General features: G+C 43.5%; 1 protein-coding gene across 1 annotated transcript in view; it reads right to left on the bottom strand.

Annotated features, from left to right (window-relative positions):
• dnah5 (dynein, axonemal, heavy chain 5) overlaps window positions 1–24,324 on the bottom strand; it is a 531,647-nt gene that overhangs the window by 128,702 nt on the left and 378,621 nt on the right. The window contains exon 64 of the mRNA XM_078539077.1: window positions 3,178–3,333. Within this exon, the coding sequence (XP_078395203.1) occupies window positions 3,178–3,333 (156 nt within the window). The remainder of the gene's footprint in view (window positions 1–3,177; window positions 3,334–24,324) is intronic.

Here is a 24,324-nt window from a genome sequence, read left to right as displayed (position 1 = left end):
CTTTCCAGCATTTGGTCCGTTGCCCTGCAGGTTACGGCACTTGAGGTGCATATCCAAACACCTTTTAAATGAGTTGAAGGTTTCTGCTTTAACTTCCCTTTCCAGGCAGTGAGTTCCAGACCCCCTCAGCCCTCTGGGCAGACAATTCTTTCCTCATCTCCCCTCTAATCATTCTACCAATCACTTTAAATCAATACCCCCTAGTCAATGACCTCTCTGCTAAAGTAAACAGGCCCTTCCCACTCTATCCAGGCCCCTCACTATTTTGTACATCTCAATTAAATCTCCCCTCAGCCTCCGCTGCACCAAGGAGAACAACCCGAGCCTATTCCAATCTTTCCTTATAGCTGCAATTTTCCAGTCCTGACAACATACTCATAAATCTCCTCTGTACCCTCTCTAATGCAATTTCGTCCTTTCTGCACAAAGCACTCAACCAATGTTTTATATATTCCAGCATAACCTCTCTGCTCTTATATTCTATGCCTTGGCCAATAAATGTAAGGTTTGAAACATAGAAGAGCCTGAGGGCTCTGAGAGGGTGGATACTTGGAGTTTGTTTCCTCTAGTTTAAGAATAAGAGGTCTTCCTTTTAAGACTAAGGTGAGGGTCGTTAATATGTGGAATTCTCTTCCTCAAAATGCAGTGGAGGCTGGGTCATTGAATTTATTCAAGGCAGAGTTAGATAGATTTTTGATAGACAAGGGAGTTAAGGGTTATGGGTCAGGAAAGACAGGATGGTGGAGCTGAGACTACAGCCAGATCAGCCATGATCTTAACGAGTGGTGAAGCAGGTTCGAAAGGCTGAATAGCCCACATCTGCTCCTAAGTCCTATAATCTTAGTATTCCAGGAATGTTTCTGCGTATATACCATATTTTTCCAAATTGGAGTCCCCGAAGCTTAGAACGTGGTGAGTGGATCACAGGGGCTTGAGATATTTTTAGATTTTGGATTGTCTATAGTCACATTTCCCCAATTTTCTCTTCCTGTGTACTAATAAACAACATTTTCCACAACAATTGTACTGGGTGGAATCTTGCTGCGACATAGGGGTCTTGCCTGCCAGCTGAAGAGCTTGTGAGAGACCCGCAATGCCTCTTTTTGGGAAGGCCCGCCAAACCACATGCCAATCAAGCAGTCCTGAGGCCAGTGGCGGGCCTACCCTGGAATCAAGACCCTGGGGATGGATGTCACACCTACCAAGAGCTGCCAGCCAATTACAGTTAGTAGGAAGGCAATGGGAAGGCTGTGGCTACTGCTGGAAGGACAGGCACCCCAGGATCGTGGTGCAACACAGGCCGCAGGTAATTAATGTGTTGGGGCATGGGGGGGCTGTGGGGGGGCCCTGACTCCGCATTAAACCCCACCACTTCCCAATGTCCAGTCCCTCGATCAGGTACTTAAGTGCCTTTTATCAAGAGATGACCCCCACCCACTCCGGGAGGTGGCAAGCTGGCAGGAGACTATACTCTGGGAAAGTAATATCAACTTTGAGCCTCGATCATGAGGGTTGGGAGAAAGATGTCAATTTGGAAGTCTGAGGTGAGGCTGTTTTACCTGATGTGCTCACTGCATGGCAACAGGCCCACCTGCAACTGGGTTAATACCAACAGCAGCAGGATGAGTCCCTTAAGTGGTCATTAATGGGCTACTTAAGGGCCTTAATTTGTGGTGGGACAGGGAAGTTGACTATAGTCCTTCTTGCCCAGAACTTAATTCTGGCAGAAGCAGTAAGGCAGTAGGGTTCCAGTACACCACCATCCCACCTAAGTAAATACATTTCTTGCCTCCAAGCTCGCCACCAGTGAGAGCACAAAATTCCACCATTGCTTCTGTTTAGCAAAGAGAAAGATGGTATCTCTCACATCCTCAAGATGTTCCAATGTGATTTACAACCAATGAATTACTGTTGAAGTGCAATTACTATTATTTAATAAGCAAATGCAGCTTGCAATATGCACACAACTGGAACCCACAAACAGCAATGAGACAAATGATCAGATAATCTGTTTTAGGTATTGTTGGTTGAAGGATAAGTGTTCACTGGGTCACAGGGAGAATTTCCCTGCTCTTCAATGGTGCTATGGGATCTCATGTCCACCTAAACAGGCAAACTTTGTTGAATATCTCATCCCAATGACAGCAATGACAGCAAGCACCTCAACAGTGCAGCACTCCCTTGGTACTGCTAATCTTTCACAACACACCCCACCACAGTACAGTTTGTCATGTCAGAGACTTTGCCACATTACTAAATGTGCACCCATCCCACCTACCCCATTGATATTCTCTGCAGTTGATCCAAGATAGGGTTGATGACTCCCCCGCTCCTTGTGGGCCAAGAGTGAAGAAGTGCCCCAAGGTCCCTCAAGGAAGCCTTTGGCCTCCCCAGTCTTTCTGATCCCTAGCCAGCCGCTAGCGCTCTCAATCAACAGCCTCCTCTCCCTCCTGATCGGCAGCCTCACCTCAGATCTCCCAATTGACATCTGTCTCCCAAGCCTCATGATTCTGGCCGCAGTTGATATTGCTTTCCCAGACTATAGTCTCCTGTCAGTAGTTTTCCATACTGTCCACTGGACAGCAATGATCCCTTTAAAATGTAGTTGCCTAGCGCATGCCTGTCTTAGTATGTGGTCTCTTTAAATGTTTTGCACAGCTGCAGAGACATGTTATTATTCAACAACAAGTCCTGCATGGTGCCTGTCAGGTTGCTGCATGGCCATGCACCTGCGCAGCTTAGTCAGAACTTTGAAGGCTAGGCTGTCCATTTGACTTGTTGCTGGGTAGGAAGCAACAGAATGATTTTCCAATGTAGCTATGCCATTAAAATCATTACTGCTGGGTTCTTCAGATGATTTTGGCTTGCCCTGTAGCCTCCTTGGCTGTTACGCATGCGAGGAGTATTTTGGGTCCTGGATAGTGGTGTGGAAGAAGTTAGATGGGTAGGTTTCTTCTATAGCTACATGGAAAAGTGCATGGGAAGAGTGCCTAAAAGTGGGTTCCTGGAATAATGTACAAAAGTATGAATGTTTTTAGCTATCTATCACAAAAATCCAAATTTTAGTTCAGGCAGTAATGTTGACCTGAGTGAGAAACTCAATTGCAACTGCATATTTTTTGCCATTTAGGCGTGTTTAAATCCTGGCATTGTGTTCCCTGATCAGTATCACTTTACCTTGTACATGGAACCGGTTTTGATGAAATTTTTCTCTAAGACATTGTCCAGTGCTGGGTCCAGTTCCTCTCCGACATCTTCAATAAGCAGTGGTCTGCCAAGAGATAGGCCGTCCTCTAGGTGGTTTCTGAAGTATTTATGATTTAGGGAAGTGATCTGGAAATATGACATCAAAAGGCGTGTTGAACCACATTGCATACATTTTGAATTTAGTTTTCTACTATTTTACATCATCACTTTCTGATACACTGTAACAAATTTCTGTGCATTAATTGTTAACCTACAGTTAGGTTGTATGTTGCATTCAAAATATTAACTCACTGGGCACATTCACAGACCCATGCTGCAATCATGTACAACAGTATAATCAAGGGGGAATGGTACATTTGGTTTATAAACTTTGTGGGTGCACTTGTGTTAGATAATTCTTACTGTAAAGCGCTACAGACCTTTTTTGACGGAAAGAAGGTTGATGCATTTATGTACTCAGTAAGGGAAGGGCTGTCAATAGTGCAGATTGCAACACTTCATTACCTGTGATGTTTATGGAAGATGGTGGCACAGTGGTATTGTCACTGGACTAGTAATTCAGAGACCCAGGGTAATGCTCTGGGGACCCTGGTTTGAATCCCACCACAGCAGATGGTAGAATTTAAATTCAATAAAAAAGTATAATGATGACCATGAAACTATTGTTGATTGTCATAAAAAACCTGGTTCAATAAAGAGTGCAGGAGGGCATGCCAGGAGCAGCACCAGGAATACCTAAAAATGAGGTATCAACCTGTTGAAGCTACAACACAGCGCTACTTGCATGCCAAACAGCATAAGCAGCAAGTGATAGACACAGATAAGCGAGTCAGTTCTAAGCTCTGCAATTTTGCCACATTCAGTCATGAATGGTGGTGGACAATTAAACAACTCACTGGAGGAGGAGGCTCCTCAAATATCCCCATCCTCAATGATGGGGGAGCCCAGCACATCAGTGCAAAAACAAGAAATGATCTTGGATCGGAAGATGTAGAATCCATATGGGTAGAGGTTAGAAATAACAAGGGGAAGGAGACACTGATGGGAGTAGTTTATAGGCCCCCTAACAGTAGCTGTACCGTAGGTCAGAGAATAAATCAGGAGATAATGAGGGCATGTGAAAAGGCAGCACATTAATCATGGGTGACTTTAATATTCATGTAGATTGGGAAAATCAAATTGGCAGAGGTAGCCATGAGCAAGAATTCATAGAGTGTATTCGGGACAGTTTCTTAGAATAATATGTTGTGGATCCAAACAGAGATCAGGCTATTTTGGATCTGGTAATGTGTAATGAGGCAGGTTTAATAAATGATCTCAGGGTAAAAGATTCCCTAGGAATCAGTGACTATAACATGGTAGAATTTAGCATTCAGTTTGGAAACAACAGTGCTAAACTTAAATAAGGGTAATTACAATGGAATGAGGGCAGAGATGGCTGCAGTGGACTGGGAAATCAGTTTAGCAGAAAAGACGGTTAATAAACAATAACAGACATTCAAGAAAATAGTTCATGACTCACAACAAAGATATATCCCAGTGAGGAAGAAGAATTCTAGAAAGGCGATAAACCAACCATGGTTTACCAAGGGAGTTAAGGATAGTATCAAATTGAAAGAAGAAACATACAAAGTGGCAAAGGTTAGTGGTAAGCCAGAGGATTGGGAATGTTTTAAAAACCAACAAAAGATGACCAAAAGAAATAAAGAGGGAGAAAATAAACTTTGAGGGTAAACTAGCAAGTAATATAAGGAAGAATTTTCCCCCCGTTGGCGGGGGGGGGGGGGGGAGTTCAAGAGTGGGCGCATGCGGGCGTGCCGTCACTTTATGTGGGTGGGCCAATTAAGGCCCAGCGTGACGTCCGCCAGGAAGCGCTGCCTCAGGGAGATTGGTGCCAAATTTAAAAATGGTACATGTAGAGAAATGAAATTTCCCTGCCATGACCCCTCATGTGACACTGTCACATGAGTTGGGGCATGTCCGTCAATTTTAAGTAAACTTTTATTAAATTTTTAAAAAACTCCATGGAAACCTCATCCCACCTGTGGCTGAGGTTTCATGCTTTTTCTGAAGCCCACCAGGGCTCCCGGCCTGCCCGCCAATCTTAAGGTTGGACGGGCAGGTCCATCAATAAGTCTAATTACTTTTTAAATGGCCTCAATTGGCCATTGACAGGTTGGCAGGCACACAGCTGATTCGGCTGAGCCCCCGCCAACCTGAAAATTGAAATGATGTGGGGTGACGTCGGGAGTTCCGCCCGACGTCATCCCGTGTCATTTACGCATCAGCGAGCGGGCCCCTCCCCCCAACTCGCCAACCTCAATATCCTGCCCATAAAAACGGACAGTAAGGGCTTCTTTAAATATGTAAAAAGGAAGCGAGAGGCCAAAGTGAACATAGGCCCTTTAGAGAATGAGGCTGGGGAAAAATATTGGGAAACCAGGAAATGGCAGAGGAATTGAATAAATACTTTGCATCTGCCTTCACAGTAGAAGACATTCCAAAATTACTAAATAATCAAGTGACAAAAGGGAGTGAGGAAATAAATACAATAGCTATCGCTAGAGAAGAAGTACTAGGGAAACTAATGGGGTTAAATGCTTATAAGTCCTCCGGACTTGATGGGTTGCATCCTAGGATATTAAAGGAAGTAGCTACACAGATAATGGATGCACTAGTAGTAATCTTTCAAGAATCATTAGATTCTGGAGAAGTCCCAGAGGATTGGAAAACTGCCAAAGTAACACCCTTATTCAAAACGGAGGGAGACAAAAACAGATAACTATAGGCCAGTTAGCTTAACATCCGTCATTGGGAAAACGTTTGAATCTATTATAAAGGCTGTAATAGCAGAGCATTTAGAAATATTTAATATAATCAAGCTGAGTCAGCATGGTTTTATGAACGGGAAATCATGCCTGACAATTTATTAGAATTCTTTGAGGAGGTAACAAGCAGGATAGACAAAGGGGAACCAGTAGATGTAATAAAATTGGATTTCCAAAAGGCATTCAGTAAGGTACTACACATAAGGCTACTTAATAAGATAAGAACCCATGGTGTTGGGGTAGTATATTAGCATGGATAGAGGATTGGCTAAATAATAGAAGTCAAAGAGTTGGGATAAGGGGGACATTTTCAGGATGGCAACCTGTAACTAATGGAGTGCTGCCGGTATCATTGCTGGGGCCACAATTATTTACACTAGATATTAATGACTTCGATGAGGGAAGTGAATGTACTAACACCAAGTTTGCAGATGATGCAAAAATAGGTGGGAGGGCAAGTGGTGGGGATGACACAAAGAATCTACAGACAGGTTGAGTGAATGGTCAAAAACTTGGCAGATGGAATATAATGTGGGAAAATGGCAGGAAGAATCGAGGAGCTGAATATTGTTTAAATGGAGAAAGACTACCGAAAGGGATAGAGAGGGACTGCAGTATCCCTCAGCACGGAGGGATTTGGGGGTCCTTGTGCATGAATCACAAAAAGCTAACATACTAGTTCAGCAGGTAATAGGGAAGGCAAATGGAATGTTGGCTTTTCAATGGGAATGGAGCATAAAAATAGTCTTGCTAAAACTATACAAGGCACTAGTTAGGCCACACCTGGAATACTGTGAACAGTTTTGGTCCCCTTATCTAAGGAAAGATATACTGGCATTGGAAGCAGTCCAGAGAAGGTTCACTCAGTTGATCCCAGGTGTCCAGGAATTTTCTTATGAGGAGAGGTTGAGAAGGTTGAGCCTGTACTCATTGGAGTTTAGAAGAATGAGCGGCGACCTTATTGAAACATAAGATTCTTAGGGGGGCTTGGTAGGATAGATGCTGAGACATTGTTTCCCCTTGTGGGAGAGTCCAGGATCAGAAGGCATAATCTCAGTGTAAGGGGTCACCCATTCAAGACAGAGATGAGGAGGAATTTCTTCTCTGAGGGTAGTGAATCTGTGGAATTCTCTACCATAGAGGGCCGTGGAGGCTGGGTCGTTAAGTATATTCAAGGCTGAGATAGACAGATTTTTAATCAGTAAGGGAATCAAGGATTATGGGGAAAAGGCAGGAAAGTAGAGTTGAGGATTATCAGATCAACCATGATCTCATTGAACGGCGGAGCAGACTTGATGGGCCGAATAGGCTACTTTTGCTCCTAAGCCTTATGGACTGTTATGGACTCAAAAGATAAGGCTGAAGCATTAGTAACAATCTTCAGCTAGAAGTGCCTAGTGGATGATCCATCGTGGCCTCCTCCAAAGGTCCCAGGTATCACAGGTGCCAGTCTTTAGCCAATTCCATTCACTCCACATGATATCAAGAAATGGCTGAAGGCACTGGATACTGCAAAAGCTATGGGCCCTGACAATATTCTGGCAATAGTACTGAAGACTTGTGGTCCAGAACTTGCTGCACCCCTAGCCAAGCTGTTTCAGTAAAGCAACAACACAGGCATCTACTTGGCAGTGTGGAAAATTGCCCATGTATGTTGTGTACACAAAAAGCAGGACAAATCCAACCCAGCCAATTACCGCCCCATCAACCTACTCTCCACTATTAGTAAAGTAAGTGAAGGGGTCACCAACAGTGCTATCAAGTGGCACTTGCTTAGCAATAACCTGCTCACTGAGGCTTAGATTGGGTTCCACCAGGGTCATTCAACTTCTGACCTCATTACAGCTTTGGTTCAAACATGAACAAAGGGCTGAACTCCAGGGGTGAGGTGAGAGTGACTGTCTTTGACATCAAGGCAGCATTTGACTGAATGTGGCATCAAGGAGCCCTAGCAAAACTGGGGTCAATGGAAATCAGGGGGAAAAATCTCCACTAGTTGGAGTCATACCTAGCACAAAGGAAGATGGTTGTGGTTGTTGGAGGTCAATCATCTCCAGGACATCAGTGCCTGAGTTCCTTAGGGTAATGCAGGCCCAACCACCTTCAGTTGTTTCATAAATAACCTTACTCCCTCCATAAGGTCGGAAGTGGGGATGTTCACTGATGATTGCACAATATTCAGCACCATTCGTGACTCCTCAGATACTGAAGCAGTCCATGTCCAAACGCAACAAGACCTGGACAATATCCAGGCTTGGGTTGACAAGTGGCAAGTAACATTCACGCCACACTAGTGCCAGGCTATGATCATCACCAACAAGAGAGAATCTAACCATCACCCCTTGACGTTCAATGGCATTACCATCACTGAATCCCCCACTATTAACATCCTGAGCATTACCATTGACCAGACACTGAGCTGCGCTAGCCATATAAATACTATGGCTTCAAGAGCAGGTTAGAGGCTAGGAATCCTATGGCGAGTAATTCATCTCCTGACTCCCCAAAGCCTGTCCACCATCTACAAGGCACAAGTCAGGAGCGTGATGGAATATTCCCCACTTGCCTGGGTAAGTGCAGCTCCCAAAACACTCAAGAATCTTGACACCATCCAGGACAAAGCAGCCTTCTTGATTGGCATCCCTTGCACAAATAATCACTTCCCCACCTCCGACGAACAGTGACAGCATGCACCGTCCACAAGATGCACTGCAGAAACTCACTATGGCTCCTTAGGCAGCACCTTCCAAACCCACGACCACTACCATCTAGAAGGATAAAGCCAGCAAGGTACCACCACCACCTGGAAGTTCCCCTCCAAGCCACTCACCATCCTGTCTTGGGAATATATCGCCAGTCCTTCACTGTCACTGGGTCTTAGAACTCCTTCCCTACCAGTACTGTGTGTGTACCTACACCACAGGGACTGCAGTGATTCAAGAAGGTTGCTCACCACCACCTTCTCAAGGGAAATTAGGGATGGGCAACAAATGCTGGCCTAGCCAGCGACATCCACATCCCGTAAATGAATTTTAAAAACGTTTAATTTTTTATTTTATTCATTCACAGGATGTGGGCTTCACGTGATGGACATTCAAGTCCCCCACCCAGAGTACATTTTGAGCCCTTGCCACCCTTAGTGCTTCCTCCAAGTGGTGTCCCACATGGTGGAGCACTGATTCATCAGGTAAGGGAAGGTGGTACATGGTAATCAGCAGGAGGTTTCCTTGCCCATGTTTGACCTGATGTCATGAGACTTCATGGAGTCCGGAGTCGATGTTGAGGACTCCCAGTGCAACTCCCTCCTGACTGTATACCACTGTGTTGCCACCCCTGCTGGGCCTGTCCTGCCAGTGGGACAGGACATACCCAGGGATGGTGATGATGGTGTCTGGGACATTATCTGTAAGGTATGATTCAGTGAGGATGACTATGTCAGGCTGTTGCTTGGCTAGTCTGTGAGACAGCTCTCCCAATTTTGGCACTAGCCCCCAGTTGTTAGTAAGGAGGGCTTTGCAGGGTCGAAAGGGCTGAGATTGCCATTGTCGTTTCTAGTGCCTAGGTCGATGCTGGGTGGTCTGTCTGGTTTCATTCCTTTTTTGTGACTTTGTTACATCTGAGTGGCTTGCTAGGCATTTAAGAATCAACTACATTGGACCAACCGACAGCAGATTTCCTTCCCTAAAGGACATTAATGAACCAGATGGGTTTTTACAACAATCAATGGTTGTCATTAGACTTTTAATTCCAGGTTTTTATTGAATTCAAATCCCACCATTTGCCATGGTGGGATTCAAACCCGGGTACTCAGAGCATTATCCTGGGTCTCTGGATTACTCCCCCTCCGACAATGCCGCTACGCCATCACCTCCCCTGCACCAAAAACTCCCACTTTAGGTATAGTCTTAATCAAATGCATCAAAATTGCAGTTTTCAATACAAGAAAGGCATTATAATGCTACAATTCAGTGACATAGAATCAACACGGACTATAAAAAGTGATACAAAAATTGCAGTGTTCGAGTGAAATAGTACGCATCTGAAGAATTAAAAGGCAATTCATAACCGATGGAAATCTGAACTAAAAACAGAAAATGATGGAAATACACAGATGACGGATTAAAATTTCAATTAGAAACCTTGTGTCAGAAATGATGAAATGGCTTAATCAAAATATTAAACGCTTTTCAGATGCTGCTGAATTGGCTGAGTATTTGCATCATTTTTTGATTGTGTTGCTATAAGTGCAGAAGCTGAATGTTCTGTCCTTGCATCTGGTATCACTGGAGCAATTGATTGCAACAAATAAGAGAAATTGCATAGCGTGAACCGCATATCTGTAAGGAAGCCTATTCAATTTTCTCTCCATGTAAATGAATAGACAGAAAATCAAAAGCACTCCTGCAATCCTGCCTGCACAATTCTCATGTATAATTTGCGTTCAGGCAATGCAATATACCCAAACCCTGGAACAGGAAAATTAGCCCATTATTTTTAGGTTTAATTTCCTTATTAGTCTGACAAATATAGAAATTGAAATACTCACTACATAATTTTCATATGCTTGAATTTCAGAACACCACAAATGCTAAATTTTCTCTCATTACAGGTATTGTGAACTTTGACAGCTGTCAGGGGAATTAGTCTTCATCACTCTGTCATAGATGAGTATAACCTCACTGAAAGGCTTTTTGCCAATGCCCTTGGTTACTTTAATAGCCAGAGAAACTGAACTACATGGCATAAAATAATTAGACTTATTATTTGATATCATATCATGTTGTTGAAGGACAAAAGCAAAATAAAATAAAAATAATGAAGTAAATGAGATGTGATGTTGTGCAAATGCACATGAACCATGTAACCATCTCATATGGGCGGCTGGTTCGGGAGTGAGCGCAGAAATCTCCCTGAGGCATGGAGCTGCCTCAGGGAGAATAATTTGATTTGGTAAACTTGAAGAAAAGAATTTAAAGGATTATTCAGACGTGTTCCCTCATGTGACAGTATCACATGAGCTGGGACATGTCAATGAATTTGACTGTAAATTTTTTTGACAATTATAAGCCCTTCATGAAACCTCAGGCCGCCTGTGGATGAGGTTCCATGAAAAATGCGAAGGCCACCTGGGTTCTTTGCCTTCCCGCCAACCTTAAGGTTGGACGGGCAGTCCTGGTAATTATTTCAATTTGTTTTTAGATGGCCTTAATAGGCCTTTGACGGATCGGCGGGTGCGCAGCCGACTCTGGCGCGCGCCCACCAAACTGAAGATCAGAATGACGCGCGGTGACGTCAGGACGCATGCCCAATGTCACCTCGCATCATTTTACGCGTCAGCAAGTGGGGCTCGCCCCCCGCACACCGACCAGAAGATTCAGACCATGGTTTCTGTATTCTCTCAGTTCTCGATCAGTCATCATTAGACCATCTCTTATCAGATCTCTTATCATTTCCTTATATCACCACCCTACTCCTTTCCAACTCCACTTTCTTCTGCATCTGCACCTGTAAAAAGCCTTATCCCAAGTCTCTTAAAATTGCAAATCAAACTCCATTTGTCATGATACATCTGCAACTACTGGCTGTCCAGAAAGAAATATGCCTTTGTGTGACATCTTTTATTGTGGAGAAACCGTTACATGCCAGCTTCCATGTGTCTTGACAGAATGAAACCTTGATCCAATGGCAAGGAAACCAAGACGACTGGAGTCTGCCGCAGCCTTCGTCCACCAGAACAGCCGTTGAGATATTCCTTGAATTGCCGTTAATGACTTGTTTGCCAGAACCCTGTCTGCTGAGTATTTCTAGGGTTCCTAAACTGCAACTCTCAATCTGCACAATCACTTTCTCATTTCCACTTTTGATGAACTTACAAAACCTTCACTCTCTCCCATGCCAGCTGTTCACTCTAGTATGACCTGCATCTTGTCTAGACTCAAGTCCAAGAGGTCCAAACTTGAGAGGATCTAGCACACAATTAATTTAGCCATCGATCACCAGATCTGTTTGGGCCACAGGCACTATTTTGCCTCTCTTTCCTCAGCCAAATCTGTTCACAACTGCAGCATGATTCTGGGAATAAAGATTCCTTTATTCCTTCCACAGCTTCCTTTCTCTGTTGCCAACAGTCCCTTTAAACCTTTTTCTATTCTTGTTTTCAACAAGTACAAAGAACTCTTTGTTAACAAGATTGGGACCATACCGTCAGCTGACTCTCCTGCTTCCATCTTTTGACTTGCCCACCAAGATGAACCTACCTGCTTTGACTATGGCCATGAACCTCATCATTCTCTAGTTTCTCTCCTATTCTCCCTCAAGCTCTCCCCAAGCTTCGCTTTGCCATCAGACTCCATTCACGGTAAGCACCTGACTACCCTACTTCTCGGTATAGCTTCTGCTAAGGTTCTGGAGTAGGCCATTCAGCCCCTTGAACCTATTCTACCAGATCATGGCTGATCTGTACCTTAATTCTATTTATCTACCTTGGTTCCGCAACCCTTAATACCTTTGCCTTACAAAAATCTATCAATCTGAGTTTTGAAATGTCCATCTGATCTAGATCAATAACATTTTGGGGAAGAGAGCTCCAGATTTCCAAACCCTTCGTGTGAAGGGGTGCATTCTGATATTAACTCTGAATGGGACAGTTCTAATTTTAAACTTATGTCCACTTGTGTACTCTCCCATCAGAAGAAATAGTTTCTATCTACTCCACTGATTCCTTTAATCATTTAAAAAAAACTCAGTTATATCATCCCATGATCTCTTATATTCAAGGGAATTAGCCTAGTCTATGAAACCTATATCATAATTTGATCCTTTTAATCCTTGTATTTTCCTGATGAATTGGAGTTACATCTTCTCCAAACTAATATATCCTTCCTGAGGTGTAGTTCTCAGAACTGAACACAATACTCCAGACAGAAGTGGTCTAACCAGAGCCATGGACAGCTGCAACATAACTTCCACTCCATTGTTTTCCAGTCACTTTGGAGATAATAGCCAACATTCCATTAGCCTTTTAATTTTTTTTTGTACCTATCCACTAGCACTTTCAGGATTTCTGCACTAGGACCCCTAAATCTCTCTGCTCATCTGCAGTTCTTAACTTCTTTCTTTCGTGCAATGTGGATGACCTCACACTTCCCACACTGAACTCCATCTGCCACAGTTTTACCCACTCACGGTCCAGCAATGCCTTTTCGCAGCTTTCTGCTCTCATCAACATTTTTTACTGTGTCACCTAACTTAGGCCCAGATTTTTGCTACAACGGAGAGCCTCTCCATTGTGGCAAAAATGACGGCCAAGCCCGAAAATTTAAAGTCCTGCCACCGAACAGGGCACTTCCTATTTTCACAGGGGTGGGGGTCGACTGGATGGAGTCGGGCCAGGATTCATGCGTGGTTTACAGAGGCAGCTGGCCATTTAAATCACCAGTTGCCTCAGCTGAAGTAGGATTTAGGTAGGCCAGGGGTGGGAAACCCGGAGTGTGCAGATTAGACCAGGTAAGAGCAGGTCTGAACTTGGTTGATTTATTTGTATATCCAGGGTACCCCTTTGGATACAGTCCCAAGACAACTTTGGAAGAGGTAAGGCCTTTGGGATTGTTAAAAGTAAACATGATTGTGTGTAAAAAGTGCATAAACACATTGGAACTGTCAAAGCTGTCAAAGAATTTCCAAAGCTGTCAAAGGATACTGGGTGAATTGGCATGAAGGGGGTAAGGGTGACATGTTGGGGGGGGGCGGGGCTGAGTTGGCACTAAGTTGGCCTAGGGCTATATAGGGCCCTGGAGATGTGGGCGTATAGGGGGTATGAGGGGCCATGGGGCTGGGTAGAGGAGCATGGGTTTGCATTGGGGGTATGAAGGGCCATAGGTGAGTGTGTGGGGGACATGAGGTGGCATAGGTTTGCATGGGTGGGCATGGGGGTGAAAGGATGAGTGAGGTGCAGGCAGGAGGGCTGTTTTTTGTTTTAATCTGTTTTTTATTTAATTCATCAAAATACTGGAGCACAGAGGCAGGCCTCCCACCCAGCCTGCCTCCGCACCCCGCAACTTTCATACTCGTTCAAGGGTGATGGGCCCAACTTCTCATCCAGCCCAGCCCCCCAGAACGAAAGTCAGAACTGCAGACGGTCATTTGTAAAGTTTGGGTTTGCAGAGCTGGGAATTCTCCCGTCTCTGCACACTTGACCTGGGGATAAAAATTTGGGCCTTCATGTCATCAGAAAATTTAAACATTTGGCTCTCTATTCCTTCATCCATGTTATTGGTAAATACACTATAACCTCTCCAGTCCAGAACTCTGAAATCTAGAAACAGCAAGGGCCGAATTTTTGTTTCGGTGTAGAGGTGCATTTCCATATGTGAGTGGCCACGCTTTGAATTTTTGTGGAGGCAATCTGATTTTCCTCCGTATTCCTGATTCCGTGCTATTTTCCTCTGGCCTTTTTGAAAGTCTGCTGAGAGTGGGTTCCCAATTTTAGGAATCACTATTATGTACTGTATTATAATGTGGATGTGTATTTCTAGCATTGTGATTCAACATAGGGATTTGTCCTGCAAAGGCAAATTGACCTTCACATTGACCAGCATTGTGTAATTGTTCACATGCATTTGGTACTTTTCCAATGGAGAAAATACCATAATGCAGTGAAAAATGCTACAACATGTCCTGTCAAGCTGTGCTGTCACCTTTTGCAGTGTGATTTAAATGGAGTTACAGCTCTGGCTGATTTAAAAACATCCTGCTTTTGACACTTGAATAAAATGTAACCACCTGCTTCTGTCCACTGATTGACAGGCACTCTGTTTTGAAATTGAAATGAACACCTTTTGTCCTTTCCACCTCAGAGAGTACTCTATCGTTTGAACAGATGTGGAAATTATGAATGTTTGGCTGAGTTTCAGGTGTGAATGGGTTTCAACACAAATGAGAATGAATGGCAGTTTTAAGAGGTTGTAATAACAGATTTTGTCTTTGATGTGGTTTCTGGTTACGGACACAAGCTAGTAGGATTACAAGTATCATAAGGTCTTTTCACATCCCAGAATGCAGCTTTTCTTCTCAGTATTATAAAAGTGTGCTTGAGGGAGTCTTTTTTTAGAAGGTGAGAGGTTTATTATTTTCCCAAGGTATGTAAAATATTTTCCATTGATAGTGCATGGAATCTGAGGACTGTATATAGTGGAAATTGGGTGAGTGGCTATGGACGATGCATGAGGGTGATGGAGTATGAATGGGGATGGAGCGAAGAGGTAAGGGGTAAGGTTTAGAAGGCTTTTAAATAATGTTAGGAACTGTGCAGCTGTTGCTAAGAACTGAGCCAAGCTTTCTCACCAGCTCAATGCCCCGGCACTCCTCCCATATTGGTTCACTGTTTGCCAGCTGCACTGCAAAGCCAAACCCTGCAAGAAACAACAAAAATCCCCGGCAAAGTTGCACCACAGTTGGAAGTGCAGTTTGTGAGCTGTGAAACGGCCTGCCTTGCAAAATGCACTCCCAAGAGGAAAATCCAGTCCCAGTTGTCCAGAATTATTTTTCAGCTGGCACTGTAATTCTCAGACTTGCCACTTCTGGCACTGCAACAGCCAGGACCCACTGAATCAATGCCAGGAGGTCATGTGGTTGAGCCTGGAAGGTGAGTGGCTGCTTCAAACTTTGGCCAGGATTTTCAAGCCCTGTTGTGGCGGGTCCCACTGCGGGAGATTCGGCAGCCCAGCCAAAAGTCCATTGACTTTTGGTGGGACTGGACGATCCTGGCGACGGGTGAGGGTGGAAAATCTCGCCCTTTTTCTTTCTGCCCCTGCCTGCCTGTTGTGCAGGCTCCTTATCCTGGGTTGAATACTCTGAATTGCTGGCACTGGCAACTAGACCAAAAGGGGGGCAGGGAGGGGATGGGTGGGTGGAGAGAAAGCTGATTTGTGTGTGTGTGTGTGTGTGTGTGCTAAAATGGGATCCTGTTGAAACCAGTTTGGGAAGCACTGGTGGAAGAAGGCACAAATTAGGTAATAAAACTTGAGGTAGCTCCAAGTATTTCCAAATGTATACTATGAATGCATTGGGATTTACAAACCTTAAAGAGCATTTATAAAGGATTGTAATGCTTAACTGTCAATGATGCTCAATTTTATTCTGAAACCCTGTGCATTAGTGGATCAGCCCATATGTTTTATGTCTCAGGTACATATTTACATCCAGTTCATAAACTTTTGGTTAGGCATTCTAATGTTATTCTATAATCCAGAAAATTATGTAATGCAGTATGGTCCCAAGCATTCTGGACTGGAGAGGCCACAGAGTATAGTGAAAAGCTGAGGCCTCAGTACAGATCTCTGAGTAACACCGCTGGTCATATTCTGCCGATTGAGTACATACCAGTTATTCTTAGTTCTGTCTCCTCCCCTAGTCAATTCCATTACATCTCTCTCCATTGACTTCAGAACATAAGAAACAGGAACAGTGAACTATACAGCCCCTCAAGCCTGTTTCACCATTCAATACAGTCTTGGCTGATCTGCTTCAGCCCCTCTTTCCTGCCTGCTTCCCTTATCCCTTGATTTCCTGAGACACCAAAAATCTATCTATCTCAGCTTTAAATATATTCAATGATGAAGCATCCACGACTCTCTGGGGTAGACAATTCCAAAGATTCACAACTCTAAGTGAAGAAATTTCTCCTCATCTCAGTCCTAAATAATTGACCCCTTATATTCAGAATATGACCCACATGTTCTGGATTCCCCAGCCAGTGGAAACAACTTCTCAGGATGGGATTTTCCCGTTGGCGCGCTAAGTGCGTGGCAGGTGGGAAAAGCGGCCTTTTTCCTGCTGGCTGAAATGGCGTGTTTTCACGCCGTATTGCCCACTTCCCACCTCATTAAATACGCATCAGCAGGAAATGTATCACGGGCAGACAGCTTCTGATTCGTCCGCCCCACCGTGACCTCAGCAGGTTGTCACTCCAGGTACCACACTGTTTTTGGGTTGTCTGCCATACATTAATTTTCTTTACTCTCTTTCATAGGCACCTCTGGCAAGCGCCTCAGGGAGACCATGAGCCAGCCCATCACCTCAAGCCCTGAGGACACCTTGGATGATGATCCTAAACAAAGTAGTGGAGAAGACCTGTCAAAGCGCTCACCCACACGATCCACCAGCATAGACACACATCCCGGTGGAACCTTGTTCGAGAGCAGGTTTGGGGTCACAATCTGGTGATCACAGCACACAATCTGGTCCACAGAAGGCAGAGGCAGGGGCTTCCAAGGTCGCTGACACTCGGAGGACTGCTGGATACCAGGATTATGCTGAGTCCGAGTCAGACGACGAACCTCCGGACTCGGTCCTAACTCAGTTGGTGGATCTGCATCGGCAATCAGGGAATATCAGGAAGCGTTGTCAGCTGCATGCCAGAGATTGCAATAGACGATGGAGGAGGCCTTTGGGTTCAGTCTGAGGTTATATTGCTGGCATGCCAGCGCACCGAGGTCAACATTGGTATTGGCGGCTGCCACGGAGACCTTGGTCCAGGACATAGCGCCTGATCTGCTGCAGGAGTTGCACTCCATTGCTGTCGGCATTGCAAGTGCAGTGGCTATGCAAGAGTGGGCCAGGGCACCTCAATCTCACTCCAGCTGCCACTTCTCCTCAAGGAGCCAGCCAGGGGCCCTCAGGCACCCATTGGGATGAGGACCAGCAACTGGACACCTAAGCACATCCACTCAGGTGACTCTGGGAGTGTCCAGCTGATCCCAAACCCCTCTTCCTATGACTCCATCGCTCCAATTCCACAGACCGAGGAGCCCCACAGCAGGAGACCAAAAGCCGGCAGGGGCCCTCTGGGTCTCTGCCCTCTAGAGGACAAAGTCATCACAGACAGCAGGGCATAATAGTCAGCAGGCTGCCTCTACCTCCGTTGTGGAAATCGGGGATGCACCAAAATGTAGCGGTAGGGTTCAGAAGAGGAGGAAATATTAGGAGCACAGCAGTGGCACAGGTGTTCACCACTCATACATACTTCCCTCCACTGTAAATAGAATGGCACCTATTTCATATCTCTGCTTGTGTATGCTTCCTCTTAATGCTAAGTTAGTCATTCAGGCGTAACACCATGGTCCCTTCCTCCACTTATCACAGATGTCACTATCATGTGCCTCTGTTCGATGTTGTGTGCATCTGTGCTCAGCTCAGTGCCAACATTGGTGATGCCTCACCCTCAGTGTAAAGCGTTCTTGTGGAAAGCACCTCGGTCACATGCTTTGCAGGGTCATGTCATCATCATACTTGGCTGTGTAAGATTGAGGCTGAGGTGTTCACTCAATTAGTCTGCATTTTTGAAAGGTGGAGGTGTATTGTAGAAGGATAGGCGTGGACACGCCTGGAGAAGGGGAATAGTTCCTGGAATTCCATGTTCTCTCTGTCATCTGGCAGCATTTACAATCTATGAGCTCATATTCCTTTCTGCCTTGCGTGGCACTCCAGGCGTACATCTGCTAAGCTCACCAAATGTGAGCACCTTCCCACCTCAATGTGCCGGAGATCTGCTCATTGTAGCCACATTATTGTCCTGGCCCTTGAAGCTACAACATTGAGCGTTTGATTCCCACTTTGTAGTTGTCTGTATTGCAGCTACAAGGCTCTTGTCACAATGTAGGGATGCAGCACTGGACCGAAAGTTCAGCTTAATGTCCCCTCACCTAAACACCCGCTGAGGTCAGCGATGATAAATCCAAATGGTAATGTGTTACAGTCAATGGAGTCTTTGAGCATGCTCTTGGTGTGCTTACGTTAGCTTGATGAGAAGACAACATTGAGGGCAGCAATGGGCTAGGAGCAAGGGTGTAATGAAGCTGATGTGTGTTCTTTATTTTCAATGAAGCATAACCTTGAGGGCTCCACGGTGTGTTTGCTTTTTCAAGTTCGCAAAGGCCAGGGCTGGTCATTAGGGGAGGCTGTTTGCATTCAAGAGGAGGAATTTTGATGTCTGTCAGGCATCAGGCATTTGATGTCTGTCTGTCACCATTAAAATCCATGTTTTTGTGTGTCTTATGTGTGTGTATAGGGATTTAAGAAGGGGTAGAGTTTAGGTTACAGAGTTAGAAATTAGCAGTTCATATTTTTTTCTTTTGCCACTGGTTAAAGACAATTTGTTCAATTAACAATTATTTACTTATTAAGTTTACAAACCTGGTGCTTCTATTCTGTTAACTTAAGTTATACAATTAGTTGGGTTGATCAAACTTTTTTCACATTTGTGATGGCTTCGGGAGCAGTGGGATTTGATATTTGCAGCACACTATCCCCAGTGAGTTGTGACAAAGTTTGGGGGCTCGGGTCCAGGGTATTTTGGAACAAAAGACAACAACAATTTGGGTGCAGATTTAGTAAGTAATAAAAGCCAAAAGGAAACACCTGGTTTGTACTGTCAAAAATAAGATGGCACTGGAAACTGCTAAAGCAAGTGGAAGAGATGACCCTGACGATTTTATAAGGGATCCAAAAAGTCAGTTTAATCGAATTGGCATGTAAATTAAGAATAGAATTGTCTGCCAAAGCTAGGAAGGCAGAGATAATCGAAGAGATGGCACAGCATTTGAAATTGGAAGAAATACCAGAGACTGCGTTCTCCAAAGAGTGGTTCATTGGAATGGGCTCAAACTCAGATGCAAGTGAAAAAATTGGAACTAGAGACAGCACAAAAAGAAACGACATTCCAAAGGGAACAGGCAGAAAGGCAGGAGAGAGAAAGAAAACAAGAAAGGGAATTAGAAATTATGAGGTTAGAAAATGAGGAAAGAGAAAAAGACAGAGACGAGAATTCCAGCTTAAAGAATGCTGGCAGTTAAAAAAGAGACACCAGTAGGTGAGGCAGGGCTTATTTCCAGGTCAGAACCCAGTGGGGAGATGTTTAAATCTGTACAAGCTCTTCCAAGGTTTGAGGAAATGATGTTGAAGCATTCTTTGTTTCATTTGAGAAGATATCTAAACAAATGAACTGGCCAAAGGAAAACTGAACATTGCCCATGCAGACCAAATTGATAGGTAGAGCACAGGAAATTTATACTTCACTGCCAGAGGTGGTTTCTAGGGATTATGATGTGATGTAAAAGGCCATTTTGAGTGGATATGAGTTGATCCCGTACAGTCAAATGTTTTGAAATTTAAGGAAACAGCCTGGGCAAACTTACATTGAATTTGAAAGGGTTAAGCAAAGTAGTTTTGACAGGTGGATATGAGAACAAAGAGTTGAAACTACCTATGAAGTTCTCAGAGATCATTCTCTTGGAAGAATTTAAAAACTCCCTACCTCCCGTAATAAGAACTCATGTTGAAGACCAAAGGGTTGCAACTGCTAAGCAGGCAGCAGTAATGGCTGATGATTATGAGCTGATCCATAAAACTAAACCTTTTTTTCATCACCCCCATAAATTTGAGAAGGATAGAAAGTGGGAGAGTGAATGGAAGGCAAGTAGCCAGGGTAAAGAATGGATAGCTAGGAATACCTTGAGATCTCCTCCCCAGATCAGGAAGAAAGGTACTGAGGGTGGAGGTGAAACTTGAGGGCCTAAGTATTTCCATTGTAATAAAGTAGGACATATTCATTCAGAATACTGGAAGTTGCAAGGGAATCCCATGGGACTTACTGGAGTTTGTAAAAGTGAGTTTCAAAAGGGAACTCAAAAAGAAAATGCCACTATTCAAATCGTAGCTTTAACTACAAATAAGGGAATGGAGGAAACCATTGTTGTGAATACATGTGAAGTGAATAAGGTATGAGAGATATAAAGGGTTTTTGTCTAAAGGAAAGATAACCCCTTTTTCATCAAATGATGCAGCTAAACCCATAACTATATTAAGGAACACAGGAGCTACTCAAACTGTTTTGCTGGAGGAGGATCTAGTTTTACCTCCAGAGAGTTCAATGAAAGCTAAAGTATTGGTAAACAGGACAATAGTACAGATAATAGATAAAAGTATATCCCTGTTCCATTGTACAGAGTGCAATTGGAATGTGATTTGTTGTCTGGATTGGTGGCTGTAGGAGTGGTTAAGAAATTACCCATGAATGGAGTTGATTTAGTCCTGGGGAATGATTTAGCAGGAGTGAAGGTTATAGCTTCACCCATAATTACGGAAAGTTCAAGAGAGGCTAAAAGAAGGAACAGTTACAAGAACAAGTTCCTGGTATTTTTCCATCATGTGTGGTGACCAGAGCAATGGCTAAACAAAGTCTACCACCAGAGGTCAAAGTAATATCACGAGCAGATGTTAGAGTAGCCAAAACTTTCTTTAAGGACGAGGATAATTCAAAGGAAGTGTTTAGCATGTCTTCATTAATTGAGGCTCAGAAAGCAGGTACAGAGTTAAACAAGTTAGTCAGCTCACACTGAAGCTGAGGCAGAAGGAGTTCTAGATGCTATTACATTAAAAATGGAGTTCTGATGAGGAAGCTGAGACACCCTCACAGACCTGCAGATGAGGAATGGACAGTTGTTCATCAGATAGTGGTACCGCCCAAATATTGTAAGGGGATATTGCGAGTAGTGCATGAAATTCCTATGGCAGGACATGTAGGAGTACAGAAAACCCAAGCATCGATAAACAGGCATTTTACCTGGCCAAGACTTCATAAGGACATAGTGTAATTTTGTGAAACGTGTCATACATGTCAGATAAACCTCAACATGTAATCAAACCTGCACCTTTAATACACATGCCAGATTTTGAAGAACCATTCAGTCAGGTATTAAATTGTGTAGGACCATTATCCAGAACGAAAGCAGGACATCAGTATATCCTTACAATCATGGATATGACAACCCGATTTCCAGAAGCTATTCCTTTAAGGGCAATTACAGCTAAGCTTGTAGTGGAAAAGATAACTCAGTTTTTCACTCGTTATGGCCTACCAATTGAAATAGAAGCTGACCAAGGTCCGAACTTCATGTCTAAAATTTTCCACAACATAATCAGCAGTTTGGGTATCAAACAAATAAAGTCTACTGCCTATCATCTAAAGACAGATGGGAGCTTTAGAGAGATATCATCAGACTCTCAAAACCATGATTAAGACCTATTGCCATGAATACCCAAAGGATTGGGACAAAGGATTAGATTTCTTACTATTTGCTACCAGAGATTCTCCAAATTAATCTACTGGATTTAGTCCATTGGAATTGATCTTTGGTCATGAAATAAGAGGTCCACTAAAAGTTCCTAAAACAGAAAGACGAATCCTCCATGTTGGATTATGTGTCCATGTTTCTAGGAAGATTCACAGGAGCATGTAAAGTAGCACGAGAAATCATGAGATTTTTGGGAATGTGAGGGTTTTATCGGAGGTTTGTGCCTAACTTCAGCACAATAGCTGTACTTCTCATCAATTTGTTAAGACAGGCAAAAGTGGTATGGTCAGCAGTATGCCAAGCAGCCTTTGAAAAGCTGAAGGCAATCTTAATAAATGAACCAGTGTTGGCCATCCCTGACTTTACCAAATCTTTTAAAATGGCAATTGATGCTATTGACTTGGGGGTAGGTGCAGTACTATTACAAGATGATAAATTAGGGATAGAGAAGTCAGTGGGGTACTTTCCAAGAAACTAAATCAATATCAGAGGAAGTACTCTACAGTAGAAAAAGAAACTCTCGCAGTGTTGTTGTCTCTTCAACACTTTGAAGTTTAAGTCCAACATGATAACAAAGAAACACTAATCTACACTGACCATAATCCATTGGTGTTCATTGAACACTCAAAAGGCAAGACTGTTCAAATGGAGTCTATTGTCTCAACCATTCAATGTAAAGATTGTTCACATTGCCAGCAAAGATAATGTGATCACTGATACATTGTCCCGGGTATAAAATACTAAAATAAGTTAAAGGGGTAAGAAATGCTGAAGGTTGTATAAGGGGGAAGGAAGGTTGAATGGAAGTCAGTCTTATGTTTTGTTGTCCATGTGCCACATACCTTGTGATGAAACTCATTTTTGAAATGGTGTTTCATTTCTTTCAAGGGTGGAGGCATGTAAAGAACATCTCTTTTTATTTCTGTTGGACTGTGGATTAAACTTACAAAGGCAGCAGTTTGAAAGACATGCCTACTGGAACAGTGTGAGGGATATGTACAATGTTGCTGGAACAGAGCGTGCCATGAAAAACAGGATGGTGCCAGGGAGGAGTCTGGTCTAATGGGGAACTGCCTGGCAACAACGTTTTAATTGGCTCCTGACCAGGTGACCAGGGTTTGTCTGAGAGCAGTGCAGCAGAATAGCTCCTAGCCTGAAACCAAAAAGATCTAAAACCTGTCTCCTGTGTGTGTCAGATTCCAGTAATTCTACAATAATAGCTAGCTTGCTTTTTCTCCTCATATTTCTATAACCTGCTCTCTCTCTCTCTGAAAACCCCTGTCAAGAGGCATGGGAAAATCACCATTAGAGACATTGAAAGGCAAGTGCTCAACCAATGAAATAAAGACTGAAAGTGCTGGAAGACCACCTCGTGTCATCAACAAAGGACTGAAAGGAACTTGGAAGACATTAATCAAAATCAATCCATCGAATCCTGTACTCCAGAATTGGTGCTATTGAACTGCTTTATCCCACCCTTAAAATCCATGTTTTTGTGTGCCTTATGTGTCTTGTATGTGTGTGTATAGGAATTTAAGGAGGGACAGAATTTAGGTTATAGAATTAATAGTTAGCAGTTCATATTTCTTTCTTTTGCCACTGGTTAAAGACAATGTGTTCAATAAACAGCTATTTACTTATTAAATTTACAAACCTGGTGCTTGTACTCTGTTAACCTAAATTAAACAATTAGGTGGACTGATCAAACTTTTTTCACATTTGTCGTGGCTCGGGGAGCAGTGAGGTTTGATATTGTACCGCACCCAATGTGTCGTGACGCTGTATCGTAATTTTTTTTTGTACGGTTACTCATTATGACTATTGTTAATTGTTTTTAAATGAAGAATTAATGAAAAAAAATTGGATACATAACTCTTGGGCTCTTCATCTAAGTCATTAATATAGAGTGTTCAAATAACGGAGGCCAAAGCATTGATCCTTGAAGCACTCCACTAATTAGAGCCTGCCAATTTGAAAATGTCCTGTCTATCCCTGCTGTTTACTTCCTATCTGTTAACCAATCTTCCATCCATACTAATGTATTATCTCCAACTCCATGAACCCTTATCTTGTGTATTAACTTTTTATGTGGCACCTTATCAAATGACTTTTAGTTTTTAGCATTTCATGATGACTGTTATCATGCTAACTGGTCTGTC

This window comes from Cetorhinus maximus, chromosome 3 (genome assembly GCF_964194155.1).
Source record: "Cetorhinus maximus chromosome 3, sCetMax3.hap1.1, whole genome shotgun sequence".
Classification (NCBI taxonomy): Eukaryota; Metazoa; Chordata; class Chondrichthyes; order Lamniformes; family Cetorhinidae; genus Cetorhinus; species Cetorhinus maximus.
Note: the sequence above shows the minus strand (reverse complement) of the source record. Positions and strands in the feature narration are given on the sequence as shown.